The sequence below is a fragment of the Pygoscelis adeliae genome, unplaced genomic scaffold (assembly GCF_000699105.1).
Source record: "Pygoscelis adeliae isolate BGI_AS28 unplaced genomic scaffold, ASM69910v1 Scaffold853, whole genome shotgun sequence".
Taxonomy (NCBI): Eukaryota; Metazoa; Chordata; class Aves; order Sphenisciformes; family Spheniscidae; genus Pygoscelis; species Pygoscelis adeliae.
In genome coordinates, this window is record NW_008824382.1 from 55,351 (window position 1) to 72,099 (window position 16,749).

Sequence of the window (16,749 nt, forward strand, 5' to 3'; positions counted from 1 at the left end):
GGGGCCCCGCGCCGTCGCGATGGCGTGCTGGCTGCCAGCCCAGACTCACGGGAGACGGGCCGGAAAGAACAGAGGCTCCTTTACCTGCTGGTGGTAGAGAGACGCCAGCTTGTAGTCCTTGTTGACTTCAGCTTCGCGAGCAAAGAGCCAGAGCTGCTCCTCGGTCGTGCGGGACAGAGCGGCAGGGGAAGCAGCTTCCTCGGACAGTAGCTGGTAAGGAGCGAGACAGAGTGTCAGCCCCAGGAGGGTAAGAACGGTTCATGTGATCCCAGCACAGCAGCAGTCCCCAGCCCGGCACTGCGCCGAGTACAGCCTGGTATGGCTGGGGCTGGGCGGGTTGGAAAGGCAAGCTGTCCCGGCTCCTGTTTGCGGTGGGCCACACTCCTGTCATTCACAGGTACCTCTGCCACACAGGGACGGGGCAATATCCATTATTTGCAGTTGTGACAAGTAAAAGCATCCCCTAGACCAAGACCATTTCAAACTTCCTGTGGTGTCACTTACTGGTGACCCCAGCTCATGCTGGAAGGTCTGTGCTCTGCCCGGGCGAGTGGCAGATGGCGCAGACCTGGCCACGCTCGTCACGAGCCAACTACGGCAGCTTTTACTACTGGCATCTCGCACGTATCCCACCATCAGGATTTCGTAGCAGTGGGATACAGATGCACCAGATCTTGCCTCCGACTGTGGCTCAGGGCCCGCATTTGATAACTGCAGCAAATGAAAGCACGAGCCTGCTTCTGTCTTGAAGGCAAAAGTCCCCCCCCAGCCTTCACTAGACGCGGTGTCAAGCCCTGGATCCACAGTGAAGCCGTGTCCCAAGTCACCCATCCCAGCTGACCGGACACATGTCAGGATTTCTCCCTACCTGGTTCAGGGCAACATGCATCTGGTCCACGAGGTACACGTAGAGCTCACTGAGAAATGCCTGGAACTGCTCCTGGGTCTCAAACGCCGTGGTCTTCAGGTATTTCTCCCTCACAATCTTCACTACAGCGTACTGTGGAGACATGCGACTGTTGGATGAGGCAGGTCCCCCCCTGCCCCCCCCACCAGCTCCACAAGCGTAATAATACGGAGCCAGAACACACTGATTTTGCCTGAAGCTCCAACTTAGTTCTGAGGAAGAAATCCAGCCCAGCACCGATAAAAGGAAGACAAGCAAGCGGGGGTGAATTCCTTTCCCACCTCCCAGCCCTGGCTCTCCCTGACACACCGGTGCCCCTTTAGGGACAACATGTGGGAAGGCTGGTCCCCTCAGCACAGAGGGGGGATCTCCGGGCAGAGCGTGGCCGAGGCTGACCAGCTGAGAGAGGGGAACCCCTCTTTCTGCCAGTGCCGACTGCGAGTGTGCAAGAGCAGTCAGCTTTGCCTTCCTCGGACTATGAGCATGGGGCGAATAGATGTGATCAGCTTTGGAGTCTCCCCTCTTTAACAGGAATGGTTCTCCTGGTGCGTGACCAAAGCAGCTTGGTGCCTGCTCCGTTAGAGGAGAAACCCGTCCCTCCCCATGGCCACCGCGACGGCCCAGAGTGGCAGGAAGGGATTCTGGAGCAACACATCACCCTAAGTTACCACCACGGAGCAGCAGTTCCTCACTGAGAAACTGTCAGGACGAAACAAGTAGGGAAGCGAAAAGCACAATGGACTCTTTACCTTCAGCTGTTCCTTAAAAGCAAAGTATTTCCCAGAGCTATTGAGCTCGAAGTTGAGCTGACGCTTCTGTTCCTCCAGGGTTTGGTGGTCTATCGCTCCCCGGTCAGGCAGCTGCTTCCCAAAGAGCTCATGGTATTCACTTAGGATGGCAACGGCAATGCTCGTGACACGGTTGTGATAATCTTCCACGGCCTAGGGAACAAATAAATAATCAAACTTCACAAGTCACTTATGCCATCAACCTTGAAATGTATTTTATTTACCAGAGCCCACGTCTCCCATAAACTCCACCTGACTCAAGCCTCAATTAGTCTGTCACTCACCCTTTCCTGTCCGTGCCTGAGGGCTGTGAAAATATCTACATGTAAATACAAAAGGGCTTCTTCATAATTAGGTATTGATCCTGCTATATTTTTCAATCAGAACCCAGTATTTTAGTCACCGTCGTCTCTTCTATAGCAGTATAACTGGCTGCAAGTAAAATATATCTCATTTGCTGGGAGCATTTTAAACCCATGGGCCAGCCCTCTTCAGCAGAGTCTGTAATCTCCATAATCTCGGTGGCAGAAGCTTCCATGCGCTGCCATAATCAAAATGTATCACTCCGTGCGCTCCAGACAGTCCAGGACAAATCAACTCTGCAGCAGCACTGGGGTCGGTGATCAAAGTGCTGCTTCTTCCCCCACTGTTGCTTTGAATTTACCATCGGCCAGGGGCCATCCAAGGACGTTCTCCTTCGACGGCTGCTCTGTACCCGCAGAAGACGAGCCAGGGCTCTCAGACCATTTTCTGAGGATGTCACACGCACAAAAGTCCTCAAAAACTCTGGGTGACCCGAGAGTGGTCGGGGCTGATTCTGTTCACGTTTGTCTGGGTCTGATGAAGGACATGGGCTAGTCTGAGACAAGAAACCGTTGGGACTGCCCGGGGTAAACATAAGGTTCTGGTAACCTCTTTCCCCAGCATCCCGTTTCCTTCCACACACCCCCACACTGCTGCCTTCCCTGCCTTTGCTAGATCTCTCCCCTTCGTACGGGCTGCGAACGTGAGTGACGCAGCCCAGGAGTGATTTCCCAAGGCAATACTACTGTGAAGACAACACATCCAGAAGTTTTCTTTTCTGTGTATTTCCTCTTCGAACCTCATCTACATGTTGCTGCAGGGCTGAGATTGAGAATGAAGATTCTCCGGTGTGAGAGGGATGAGGGCAGGACGAGGTGGCAGAGCGGTGGCGAGGCCACAGGCTCTTGCACGTACCTTCTTGGCTCCTGCAGTCCGGGGAGGCAGCGGAGGACGAGGAGGAATCATCTGCTTGACCCTGTCAACGAGAGGACGGAAGAGATCAGCCAGACACGCTGCCAGCAACGCTGGCTTGTCTTGGGCACGGGCAGCCTGTAGTGAGAGGGCTCCAGCCTGCCATCGTATCCCTGAGACACCCCACAGGGACCCAGGGAGGGGGGGAAACTGAAGTCTCAGACCAAGAATGAACTGTAAAGACCAGGCACCTATATTCGACACTTGTAGCTCATCATAATGTCTTGGAGAACTAGCTGCTGCCGAGCTCCCTGCTGATGATTACACTCCATGGGGATTAGATAAGATTTATTTAGTTATTTTCACTGCTTTTGACTGACCCATCACACAAAAACTATCGTAGAAGCTCAGCCCAGCAGGTAGGGTTAACATTTGTTATTGCTAGCAAGCAAAAACACTCTCCTAGAGAAGCAGGTTTTCTTATCAAGCTGCTATTCCTTCAACTCACAACCTCCTGGGTCTGCCAGAACAGCTGTAGGAAAGGTACCAACCTGAGGACAGCTCTGAAGGATTCTATCACTGTAAACCCCAGGCCGCCCGATTCATCAGTTCCTGACATCCCACAGTGCAGCTGTGGCACCTCGTCCCTTGGCCACGCGCTGACTCCTAGACACCATACCGACCCTGTTAGTACCACTACTAGGGTTACGATGACCTTTCAAATATGCATCAAAAGCCCTTAGGACTACCGTAATTTTTACTAAGATTTTACTAAAATCCTTGGTGTCTAACCAGCCTACATTCATTGGGATTTTTATCAAGATTTCCTGCTTGCCGATACCAAAGCACCTTCGGTCCTTAGAACACAACCCAGCCCACCAAGCAAAGGTGTCACATCCCTGTGATGGCTCCTACCCAATTAGCAAAGCAAATTGCTTATTCCCCGCTGTCCTGGTTTCAGCTGGGACAGAGTTAATTTCCTTCCTAGTAGCTGGTACAGTGCTGTGTTTTGGATTTGGGATGAGAACAATGTTGATAACGCACCGATGTTTGAGTTGTTGCTGAGCAGTGCTTACACTAGTCAAGGACTTTTCAGCTTCCCATGTTCTACCGACTGAGCAGGCTGGAGGGGCACAAGAAGCTGGGAGGGGGCACAGCCAAACTGGCCAAAGGGACATTCCATACCATGGGACGTCATGCTCAGTAAAGAAACGGGGGGAAGCTGGCCGGGGGGGGCCGCTGCTCGGGGACTGGCTGGGCATCGGTCGGCGGGTGGGGAGCAATTGTACTGTGCATCACTTGCTTTGTGTATTATTATTATTGTTGTTGTTATTATTTTATTTCAATTATTAAACTGTTTTTATCTCAACCCATGAGTTTTTCTCACTTTTACTCTTCCAGTTCTCTCCCCCATCCCACCGGGGGCCGGGGGGGGGGACTGAGCGAGCGGCTGTGTGGGGCTCAGTTGCCGACTGACTGAGGTTAAACCACGACACCCGCCAAATATAAACCACTCCTGTAACTGTTCTGCCAGCTCACAGAGCCCCTGGCCAGCTGCCTTCTCCAGGTCCCGAGCCCCTGGCCACTTCTCCCACGCAAACCCCTCTCGCGCTCTCTGCTGTGCGGCCTAGTGCCGTGGCCCTGAGTGGTCCCCTTGCCCTGCAGAGACCCGACGCCACTCCTCGGGAAGCCGCAAAGCCCGAACGAGTGGGTAGTGCAGCTCCCACGCTCACAGTCCCACCCTCGCCCAGCCTCGGAACAGCACCCGTCACCGACGCGTCACCTCCGCCAGTGGTACAGATGAAAAGCAAACTGCTTCACTTGCAGATGAGAAAAAGAAAACCAACAACAACCTGGGGAAAGCAAGTGAGCCTGAGGGCCAGGCGGAGGCCCTCATCCCAAGAGAATTTTGGATGGAGCTCAAGAAAGAGAGCTATGTTTTGCTACCAAGATATGTATTTAAACATCCTTCCAGAAAAAGATCCACTGTTGAGCTCGTCTGCTAGGACACATGTATGTGGCACCAGCTGGAGCCCCCCAAGACAGGGCCCTTCCCACGACCCAGGAGGGCTGAATTTTCAGGCCTGACATCTGCAGCCGCGCACGGCAGGTGAACGAGGAGGAACTGCACTGGGTTCACGCAAGTTGCAGTAGAGTAGGAATGGTATAAAAAGGGCCGGGAGAAGGTCTATTGTAAGGGGGGGGTTCGCCTTCCTCAACCGCTTCTTCCTAGAAGACAGCAGGCAGAACAGGCGGCCACACACATACCTTCCCTTCAAAGAGTGGCCGCTGCTCATATTTCTGTTTGAGAGAGACATACTGCCTGCGCATGTTCTACTTTATTCATTTGCTGCATTTTCTCTTTTTTATTCAACAAATTATACATGCTAGGCCCTTCCTAGGCTGTGACGCAGCAGAGCTACCACTGGACGGGAAGCAACTGCCTCAAATCAGACAGAGAGTGAAAGGCTCAAAGCGGCAGAGAAGAGAGAGCAGCTCTACAGCGGAACGATGTGAAAACTAATGTAAGAGCTGAGGAATGGGTAGAAGATTGTGAAAAAACTTCTGAAAAGGAAAAAAAAAAACAGACAGACTGCTATGCTGAAGTCCACGCTGGTGGCCGGTCCTGACCAAGCAGCTGAGCATCACGTGCAAGAGGCGAGTCCACGGGGATTAATGGGAAACAAAGCCCGGATGGGGACGCAGACACTGTTGTGCTGCTCTGGTGTCTCTCTTTTTGAGAGGAATGGCAGGGAGATGCCAGCTCAGATGAACGCAAGTGTTTTCCCAACACACCAGATGCCATCTCTTAAGCAGTCTGGCCAAATCCTCCCCCTGATGCCAGCGGGCTTTGGCTCAGGCCCCTAGTTGGTCCTTGCAGAGCACTCCAAGGGGGTGGCTCGCTGTGCAGCCCTGTTTCTATCCTGCAGAAATGAGTTGTCAGCCCCAGAGTTACAGCACGCCTTTACGCACCGTCTGGTGAGCTCCTCTCGCAATCGCTTTGGTACCAAGGCCTTGTCCAGCTTTATCTCCATCACCAGGAACGTTCCTGCTTCAACGTATTGCTGTGAAGATAAACATTGCGCTCTCAATGCCATCCTGTCTAGAGCCATTACTGGCATGATGAAAGACTGAGCATATAGCTACAGATCTTCAGCAAATCCTCTTCAAACTGCAGAGGTACAGCTTGTTTTATAACCTGCCCTCAGAATGATTTACAGGAGCATAATTCAGCTCAAGAAACCAGTCTAGGAAAAAGGAGAAAGCCCAGATAATCAATCTGCTTGCAGAATGAATATGCATTCTAGATGTTTTGAGGAAGAAGCCAAAATATGAAGGAACACTTCTAAATAAACGCCTGATTATTTACAGAGACCTTCTAGCCCAATGCTAGACCGCCCTCCAGCTGGACGTCACTGGAAGAACTCCAGGACAGCATCTACGTAAAACATCCCTTGCCCAATTCACTCTTGAAGAATTTAATTGCGTGAAAGGTGTGAGACACCAGCGCAGTGATGGTCTGGCAGCTTTTCCTTCTCTTTGGAGATACATAATTACCTGTCCATCAAGGCTGACATATGTGACATTTTCAGCTTCTACAGTGGCATCTGACAACTGGATTTTGGGCGCGTTGGACATCTATTGAAGAAGAAGAAAAGACGTCTCTTGTTTCAGATTCAATAAACCTCACACCTTCGCAAATTCAGGATGTGAGTTGTACATTTGTTCAGGCAGCATGTACGAACATTTCAAGATAATGAGTATCTCTCAGTTGGCTGAGGCAACACGGCATCAGTCCCTGGTTTCTGCATGCCCCAACTACCTCTGATGTGGAAGTGGAGCAACCATGTTGCAGTGTGCCTCTCTAGACCTTACCCTTCTGTTGGAATCCTTATCTTTGGTGACTTTCTCTTTGTCTTCCTTCTGAGTCTTGCTGGGAACAGCTCTGGAAAGGGGAGTACTGATTCCTGGGGTCCACGGCCCTTCCTTAGTCAGACTGAGCTGCGACCTGAGATCCCGGAAAACACTGTGCTGACTTCTAGTCTGAAAAAAAGAGGGAACAGAGGGAATCAAGGGACAAACTAGGCTTCCCCACCCCTCTGCCTTAACCTCTCACATCGCAAAAAGCATTGTCAGGGTCCTAAATGCATTAAGAAGCGCCGCAACCTTGTCCTCCCCTCCTAGGAGTTTAGCTGCTGGTACCCAAGGCCAGCTCTGATACCGTATAGCCGGGTACCTCAGGTTAGACTGCTATGAAAAGAGCTGTCTGAGAAAGCCTCACTGGGGTCTCCCTGTCTTCTCTCGAGAGCTTCATTTTCACTGCGGTGCTGGCCCTTGATTCTTGCCTGAGCTATGTGGTAGATTTGCTGGAGCCCAGCCCCGTGCTGCCCCAATCCTGACCCACCGGCCTAAATTCCTGGCTTGATCCTGGACCTGCCTCATGGCTATGGACTTGCCTGGCGATGTGGACTGTTAATGAATCTGGCTACTCTCACTAGTCCTGCTCTGCAATTTTTTGGGTGCCCCCGCCTGCCCTGCAGTGACTCTCGGCTCCTGGCTCACCTTCCGGTGTGGAGCAGCTTCCCTGACACAGGTCATTGAATTGCAAGGAACAGGTTTTTTTTCAGACTGTCTGTTTACATACTGCTTGACCACCTAGACAGGCGGTTCCCTCCCCGCCGTCACTGTTATATGGGCTAGCAAGAACTGAGGGGATGCTGGGGAGAGGATGGAGCCTCTATACCGAGACCGTCTAGACCAAGGCCGAGGAGCAGCCCAAAGCATCCACAAAACCAGAGAATGAGAACGACAGAAAAAGCATGTGTCACTTCGCTTGCGACAGACAAATGCTACAGGACAAGGAGTACCATGCAGCCAAGAGGCCGTTAATCACGGCGGCGAAGCGGAGACCAGCAAACAGCTGGGTGCCTAGCCCTGCTTTGCAACAGCCAGCGGGAGCGGGGAGCCAGGGAGAAGGGCTGTAATTCACCCGGCTCCTGTGGCCTGGACAGCAGCACTACGGGGTCTGTGGGCAGAAAAACCAGGCTGTGCATCCGCCCTCCTGAAACAAGCTCAGGTCTGTTCCGAGAGTACTGTGGGAAAATGGAGATGTAACTGTCATTCTTAGTAACGGGGCGGGGGGGGGGGGGGACGCAAAGACAAATAAACCTCCATGAGCTACAGCTGAAAGAGCTCCAGTGACAGCTTTTTTGGTTGTTGCCTGGGGTAACGCTATCCTTTTAGAGCCACTGTTTGCTCTTCCCAGCAATGCAGTTCATTTGCCCGTGTTCCAGACTGGGGAGAGAGGAGCGTTCTTACAGCTCTCCCTGCTCAGCTGCTGGCAGAGAAGGGAGTGGAGTGAGATTCAGAGCCTTTCTCAGCCCCCAGACCTGCTCCTGCACGCCCAGAAATCCCCTGCCTTTGAGAAGTCTGCGCCTAAAAGCTTGTCTCGTTATTTTTCTCTGTCACCAGGAGGGCAGTGAAGTTTCAGAGCCAGCCTCCGAGTACCACCGCTGCCCACGCTGCCTGCTCCCAACCCCACTCGGTGCAAACACAGCTGCAGAGCTGGAGTGGAGCCTGGCTGCCTGGTCTGCTCTCACCTTCTCGAACACCTCACTGTCTTGGTAGGTAAAGACACGAAAAGCGCCTCGGATCTGCTTCACACCGGGGCACAGCAAAGGCACCATGTTGACATACGCCACGCCATGGAAGAAAATCTGCTTGTCCTCATCTCCCTGGAAACACAGAGCAAGGGACTGAGACACTGAACGGACTGTTATTCTCTTTAATGAAATAAGGTCACCGATCCCATTAAGAAGAGGCCACACAGCAAACTGATGCACCTGACGAGCCAGTAGCTCTCTGTCACTGGCACACAGCCGAGACAACCTGGACAAATACACGATACGCAGAATATCAATTTCATCCCAGTCCCTGCAGGGCAGCTTTTCTCCCTAATACCCACGCTGTGCCATTCCTCGGGATGGTCTTTTTGAGATACAGCTGCAAAATTATCTACCGCGTGGTTAGAAATCCAAGCGACCCTACCAGAGCTGCGCATCTCAGGTTTGACAGAAATCAGGTAGCTAAGGAGGTCTGAGAGTCTGGGCTAGCAGCAGACTGGTGAGGGCAAGGGAGAAGGATCTCCATCAGAGCTGCAAAATCCTGGCACCAGTGAGTGGTGAAAGGGATTTAGACCAACTTATAGGACTTTGCCCTGGAACAGATTAGGAGCTCTCACACGACCACCCGCCAGGAACAGAACCATTAGCTGAGGGGCTGTCTCTTTGTTGAATCACCCCAATTTATGTGCAAAAGCGTAACTTATTTACACCCCGAGAAAGAAGGCATGAATTTCTTCAAGATGTTCCAAAACCCCATTGGCTGAAGATAAGCTCAGTGAATTACCTTAGTTCTCAGAAAGCACCCTCTCCCTGACCCCTTTCCACCAAGCTACCGCAGACCAGTATAGCAAGAGCTTACAGCAAGAGCAAGAGTAAGCTCTTATAGCAAGAGCTCTGTATGCTATAAGGAAAAAATATTATCCTTTGTCTATTTAACAGCTCTATAAGGCCAATTAATCCCTTTACAAAGCCTCTGGCTCTCTGACTCGCTTTGGCTGGTTCAAGGCTGCTTTTGGTATTACAAAGGCATTGAAAGGAAAATGCTCAATAACGCAATGCTGCTCCACAAGCCAGAACAACATATCCCTCCCCACTTTTACCTTGTCAGCTTTGCTGGTTTTCCCTTTGCTGGGTGAGACCGCAGACATCCTGCAGACCTCCACGGGCCAGTACCGGCACTCCGCAATGCGCTTCTGCAGGCTGAGCACAAAGGAGGGCACTGAACACAAAGGAGGGCACTGAGAAGATGCAGAAACCAAGCTGGAGAGCCAGGCTGCCCTCCTTTCTGCCCCAGCAGCCCCAAAGCATCCCCCCTTGGGTTTGCTCCTGCCCACTCCCATGAGCTACAGCGAGCACCCTCGGGCCACGGGAACATACGTGCTTTGGGGCAGGCTTGGTACATTTTCTTCTCCATCCACTGCTGTGTGCGTTTATGGCACAAACAGCTATAAAACAATTGTGAGAGCGACACGCTAGGTTTTCTTGCTCCCCTGGTTGCTTCAGAAATGAAACAAATAAGGAGGAACATGATTAACTTTGGTATAAATCCTGAATTGCACAGAGCAAGGGGACCCCGAGCTCCCGTTCAATGTGCCTGAAACCAGCGGGCAGGCTGATGAAAGTGTAGGGGAAAAAAAATTTAAAAAAATCAAACCAGATAGAAGGGAGGGAGTATTTCCACACGAGGAGTAATTTGGCTGTGAAACTCACAGCCGTGATGCAGCCGAGGCCAAGAACATAGCAGGATTCAAAGAGAAATGGGATACTTATCCTGATCTTGAGCATATCTGGAGCCGCTAAAGGTAACGTTTATCCAATAAAAAAGCAAATGAAGAGTGCCCATGTGGAGTGAAAGGATTTTAATGTACTGGGCATTCAGCAAAACTTAATTAGCAGCTCAGAGGAGAGCTGTGTGGGCCACCCTACTCCATGTCTGCTCACCATAACTCTGCTGCCCCTTCCTTCAAACCGTGGAGGGAACAGTCACCAGCTCCAGTTGCTGGCAGCACGAGCGAGCATTTACGGCCTGGAGACAGCAACTACAGCCAATTCGTCTTCTCCCACCATAGCAGAACTAAGCTGCTGCCAGCAATTAAAGGCAGTTAGCTGCTCCCTTGCTCATGTGAACACCTTTGGCCAACAGACAGCCATAGGAGCCATGGGAGGCAAGGCAGAGCCACGGTTTGACCACGTAAGAGGTCCGAGAGCACCTGCATGTTGCTGCTCCCTGCCTCGGGTCACTCAGCTGAGTGCGTTCTGGGGTGGTTTCTCCCCCCTGCTCCATGCTGGAAGGGAGGTTCTCAGGTCCCTTACCTGACTACCGCAGCGGGATCCAGGTAACAACGCCTTTCCATGTCCCATACGATTCTCTTCGTGCTTTCTGCTTGGATCCTGAATTCCCTGTCCTGTGAGAAACAGCGCGCGGTCAGAGCCGGGACAGCAATCTCCACAGCCTGCATCATCCCCAAACCCCCAAATCATCCCCAAAAATGTTCCCTGGGAGAGAACGTGAGTCAGACAGAGGTGTCCAACTCACCATACCCAGGCCATCCTAGCAGAGTAAGTCAGCAGCCCTCCCTGCAGACACCAGGGCCCGTTAGTATTAAGAGCCTGGCTCACAAGGAGATAATACAACTCCCAGCCCAGCAGCTCAGGAGTGGGTAGCTCTCTGGGGACCAGACCTGCAACATGCACCCTAGGGAACCCTCCCGTGGCGAGTTAGCACGCCCGCTGTCCCAGGGGAACCATCTCGGTGTCTGGACACTGCGCAGAGGACCGACCACCCGCCTTCCTCCCGTAACAAGTCTCTGCAAGACTTTGTCAGTCCCTTCAGCGGGACCTGCTGGTTCTCTTCCAGCCATGACACTGCCGGTCCTTCCTCACCTCTCTTTTGTTGAGCTCTCCATCCTCATCCTCATAGGGACCGCCAACGATGAAGGAGTTGGGTATGCTCAGAGCGCCAGGGGCCATGATGTTAGCAAGGGGCCATCTTTTGGGCCGGGGTAATGGCTCTTTATCACCAGCAAGCTTCAGGATGCCATTCTTGAAGAGCAAGGGGAATTCCTTCTAGAGAGACGTGAGAATGAAAGGACTTGCTTTTCCAACATGAGCGGGAGCAAGTGCCAGCTGCTCTGAGCTGCGTCTAACAAAGCAAAGCAGCAGTGCAGGGCCCTGGCTTGGAAAACACGCTCCACCACACGCATACAAAGAATGGAGGAAAAATAAATAGCCATGTGGAAAAAAACCTGCCAGTTTCAATCTTGCCAAGCAGACCTTCGTTTGTGTTAAAGAAACACGTCACGCCACAGAGACCCTGAGCACTCGTGACAAACACTGCTGTTGCAAAAGCACAGGAGCTATACACCCCCACGGGCCTGGACACTTGTTCCACGGTGCGTAGTGTGGGAGAACAATCCACTCTGTAGCAGCCAAAACCCCTCTCACCGTGCCGGGGCCAATGCTCACCTCCCCAGCTGCTGGTACTTGCAAGCAAGCCATGTAGTTTTGCAGGGGTCCGGTGGGAGCAAACGCTTCGGGGACAGAATAAGCTGCCTCCAGCGTGACGCTCAGAAGGTTACCGTCTGAAAGCTGCGCTGCAGAAAGCAGGGGCTCTTCGGTGCACACTGTCACTTCAAGGCCACCCTGTGAGACAAGGATAAAGTGGAGCCAGTAACTAGACAACTGCAACTCTCCTGCTCTTGAGGGAGAAGCAAGCAGAAACCCAAGGCCAGAATGTATAACGTTATCTTATTCCTCACCTCAGATGTAAAAGAAAACAGACCAGCACAGGAAAGGAACTTCATGATCAGTTTGTCTGAATTGTGATACCTGTTTGTTTAAATCGGAGCCTGCTTGAGGCACGGCATATGCCCCAAGGGCCTCCGAAAAGGAGCCAGGGAGAAAGAACATCAGGGGTGGAAAACAATGATTTTCCCCTGGTGATTCAGAGCACGCCAAAGCTAGGGCCACACTTCGCCTCTGCCCTATCTCCACGCGCCGCGTACGGTCTTTAATTACCTGGATGGATGGTGTGCAACGAAAAACCAGCTGGTCAGCATTTATTATCTCTCCTCCCTAATGGGCGCCCCCCTGCCTTGCTTACTACGTAACACCTCTTAAATACAGAAAAGTGAATGCGATATCCGCCCCTCCAATTCACTCGCAGTGCTAGCTGCAGGCAGGCTCGGGAGCAAAATTAGACACATTTTCCCAGTCTCATACTTCGTGCCCCGCTTCATTCACTGGGTACTTTTCAACCGGCTGAAGGAATAAGGGCCTTGCAGGAAAGGCAGTCAGGCCCTGTACAGTAATGGACTCTGAGACATTTTATCCACAGAAAGGAAGACTGATAAAGTCGGGCAGGTAACCCCGCCTTTGTCTTTTTCTGATTTTTCAGCACTAGGCTTTCCATCTATGGAAATATTCTATGAATATTTTATACAGGAAAATGGAGACGCAGGTATTTGAAAACCAGTGTTACACAGCAGGGAAGAGGGACCCTGTGGTGGTAATTTCTCTGCAGAGGAAAAGAAAGTCCACAGAATTTGGACTTTCTTTGCTAACTCAGTTGTCTAGTGTGAAAGTATAACTCAGACCAAGGATTCCATCTTGAATGTTCTTTCCAGAGCAATTTGGTAGCTGCACACATTAACATTTCCTAGCACGAACTCACCTATCATAGGCAACTAGGGACAGACGTCAAAGGGAGCAGAGAAGGCCTCCAAGCTTGTAACATATAGGGCCGTAACATATCCGTGATGAGCTAGGCGGCTGAGTCATGCTCGCCTTCCCATTAAAAAGCAGCAGAGAGCCAAATGAGCGAAGGAACAGTTCCAAATTCCACATACCTTGGCCTCCGGCTCAAGGCTCTCTAATGGCGAGGTAGGCACTGCATACAAAGGAGCCGAGACCTTAAATGAACACTGTCCTGGGAAGAAACAGGAACGAGAACAGCATAAAGTGAGACCCTCTGCAGAGAAATCATGGCCTAACTCCTAACGCTGAGCTACTGGTGTCGCCCCCTCTTCCCCCAGACCCAGCTTTCTACAGATGCTATGAAGTGCGTTTTGTCAAAAGGAGGTACGTCATAGTCAGGGGACCACAAGCAAAGATCAAAAAGTGCCAGGGAGTAAGAAATGGTTACGGAGGCTGCGCAAGTCAATGTTTGTACCTTGCAGCAGAGGTAGAAGGTCCACCACAGCCTGGCCAAGAGGCATGGTCTTCTCCTTCTGTCTCTTCTCCCTTTGCAACACTTCCATCACTGTCACTAGAGAGATAAAAGAGAGGAGCTGCTAGAGTTTCTCAGACAGCTTCAGACCAGAAGTTCAGGGTCTGTGTCAGCTCTGGCACATGCTCCTACTTCATCTCCCAAGGCCGACAAGAACAGCGAAGCCAAGGAGCGCGGGCCAACATGAAAGGGGATTCTTCCAGCTGGCAGAGATGGGAACAGAAGTGCCGAGACCCTCCCACCGCTGCTGCTGAAGTGCTATTCTTGAACGAGTGACTCCTGCGGCAGGCAGGCAGGGCAGAGCAGCTGACAGCACCCACCTCCGAGGAGGGAGGTTCAGCGTCAGGTACTTACAGAGCACAGGTTTTTGCGCAATGTCATCCAAGGAGTTGGGCCCGTCGGGGCTGCACTCAAAGCTGGTCGTGAAATTATAGTTTGCTGTCCCGTTTGGCAAGGCGTCGGTCTTGGAGGAGTCTCCCAAGATCGCGCCGTTGTACTCCGCACGCACCAAAGTAACTGACACGTCGCTTTTGATAGTTTTCTGTCAAACAAAGAGCACATTAAGCAGTTGGCTCTGCAGCAACAGGCCCAGGATCAAAGTTGCCTCCGGCAGGCAGCTCGGTTCAGCGCCCAGGACAGGGTTCACTGGTGGGGGTCTTTGGCTGTTCCACTCCAGGAATGGGGAAGAGGAGCAGAGCTTTGGCCGTGCTGAGACCTCACCCTTCCCTGTCTTTAGGAGGGAAATTTCCTGCTCCGCCATGCTCTGATGCCCCAAGGATTATCAAAAGCTGTGGCAGGAGAGATGGAGAGATGAGGCTTCACCCCAGGAAAGGCAATGAAAGACACACCTAAAGCAAATCCCAAAACACCCCATTGATATTTTTGTGCTTCCAGGAAGCTTGAGACTTTTGTCATCTCCTAAGAAAGTACCTCCTGAGCTACACGGCTGAGCTCGCAGGACACTTGTGTATATCGCGCGGCTGCAGAATGCCCTGAAATCAAAGAAGGGCTCCAGCAAGCTCTTTGGGGAGCTCTGCAATTTGCTGTCACACCACCTTCATGCCACTTGCTTTAAGCAGAGATGAGGAGGTTCGAATTTTAAAACGTCTCTGCAGAGGGGCTTAAACACGGGTGAAGAGGGATGGTGAGAGCGCAGCACGTCGCAGCGGGGATCCGCTTGCCCGGGCAGCCCTGGCCAAGCGGGCAGCGCTGGGCACCTCCACGGCAGCGCAAGAAGTGCTGAGACAGGCAGTTACCCAAGAGCCTCCCTGCAGGAGAAACACGGTTTGCTTCTCCGTCCAGGGAAGAGCGAAAGGCTGCCGCCCCGAACACGAGGACCGTGGTACCCAAACCCAGCTTTTGTTTAGTCCTGAGCCACAGGGGTGCCTAACCTCCGCAGCCATCTCCCTCAGCTCCCTCTCCCCATGTCACTGGGGTAATTAGTTCCATATTGGCTCTTGCACAAAAAGAGATTTCATTCGTTTGGTTTTAATTTTCAGTCCTTCTGACTGTCTCCTTGAGCATATATTCTATGAACGGCTAAACAGAAGAATCCAATTAACCTTTCCCTGTACCATTAATTATCCTAGACTCCTCTCTCATCTTTCTCTGCATCACCTCTAATTAAGCAGATTCCACACTTCTTATAGCTGGAATTTTTTTCATATTGTTGTTCTTATTGCACTTTTGTAACCCTCCCTCCTTTGCCGTAGCCTTTCTAAGACGGAGCAATCAGAACCGCAAAGCAATAGTCCGGATGCGATCGGTCCGTCTGTTTATTATTTTCAGCATTGTTTTCCCTCCTCTCACCTTAAATTCTCGCCTAAGATGCTGATTGCTGAGTCTATTGGTGTGAGAGGTACTCAAATACTACAACGTAAAAACCTCAAAAAACCGGGCAGGTGCTTTTGGTTTGCTTTTTTTGTCTGCTGCTAGAGCAGAAGCAGGGATTTGCATTTTTCTGCTTGCAGCAGTAGCTGAGCTTCTCCTCCGCATTCCCTCCTAAATGCCAGTTCCTCTAGAAGACTTTAAGGACAGCTGGGTGTATCACGCAGCACATGGAAATCACGGTAGTCATGGTTTGATCGGAACCAGCTCGTAGTCTTGCCCTGTAACTGCACTGGAACCACCGCCTTTTTAAAGCTAGAGCCACCCTATTGGTTTCAATACGATTTAAACCGCTGTAGCTGGGATGAAAATCTGGCTTTATATCCAAGGTCGGATCTTTTTAGAGGCATTGGTCTCACTGATACACGTTTTCACTGTGTTTTGCTTAAAAGAAGCTGCCATTTACATACAGTTAGGCAGAGAGATACATTTCAACACAGCGTCTCTGGACTGCTGCTGAGGAGGTGCGTTTCCCCAGTCCATGCGAATCACAAGCCTTTACTCTGTGCGAACAAGCCCTCAGCGGGGAGGAGGAAGAAGCCACAGTGTGGCATCACTGAGTCCCCGATATTCTCACCGCTCCTTCCTGCAGCCTTATCACCCCACACCCGGTCTCGAATGGGATCACAGCACACAGCATCGCCCTGGCCTCGTTTATTAAACCAGCAGAGACGTTTTGAGAACTTTACCAGGTCCTGCGCCTTCACTACTGTGATCTGCACTGGTTTTGTTGGTGGCGGTTGTGACTCGCTGGGAAGAGCTGCAGCAGCGGGCAAGGCAGAGGACTCCTTTCCGGCAGACAGCCCCACAGGGACCTCCATGGCTCTGCAGGAAAAAGAATGAGGAAAGAAACGTGAAACTGCTCTATTCCTCTCCCAGAAACGTCTGCAGGACACAGCAGCCGTGGCTGCTAGCATTATTCGGGGCTTGGCTGTCAAAACACCATCGAAAGCGCAGGGTTTCGTCAGTGACGAATCTTTTGTGAGGGGCGGGGGGGAGGACAGGGAGAAATGTAACGTGAAAATTATCCGCCCCTGTAAATGTAACCCAGCTGCAGCTCTCAGCTCCGCTGTGCGCATGGGAAGGGTTCGGTGTGACAGG

At 51.8% G+C, this 16,749-nt stretch overlaps 1 protein-coding gene across 1 annotated transcript in view; it reads right to left on the minus strand.

Moving 5' to 3' along the window:
- Positions 1-16,469, minus strand: part of CFAP70 (cilia and flagella associated protein 70) — a 27,419-nt gene extending 10,950 nt beyond the window's left edge. Inside the window, exons 1-16 of the mRNA XM_009320220.1 lie at positions 16,338-16,469; positions 14,116-14,302; positions 13,705-13,800; positions 13,382-13,461; positions 12,000-12,176; positions 11,418-11,600; positions 10,848-10,939; positions 9,635-9,734; positions 8,511-8,645; positions 6,787-6,954; positions 6,469-6,549; positions 5,884-5,975; positions 2,914-2,974; positions 1,657-1,848; positions 869-1,000; positions 85-210 (exon numbers count right to left, since the gene is read on the minus strand). Of these exons, the coding sequence (XP_009318495.1) occupies positions 85-210; positions 869-1,000; positions 1,657-1,848; positions 2,914-2,974; positions 5,884-5,975; positions 6,469-6,549; positions 6,787-6,954; positions 8,511-8,645; positions 9,635-9,734; positions 10,848-10,939; positions 11,418-11,600; positions 12,000-12,176; positions 13,382-13,461; positions 13,705-13,800; positions 14,116-14,302; positions 16,338-16,469 (2,034 nt within the window). The remainder of the gene's footprint in view (positions 1-84; positions 211-868; positions 1,001-1,656; positions 1,849-2,913; positions 2,975-5,883; positions 5,976-6,468; positions 6,550-6,786; positions 6,955-8,510; positions 8,646-9,634; positions 9,735-10,847; positions 10,940-11,417; positions 11,601-11,999; positions 12,177-13,381; positions 13,462-13,704; positions 13,801-14,115; positions 14,303-16,337) is intronic.
- Positions 16,470-16,749: the final 280 nt, after the last annotated feature.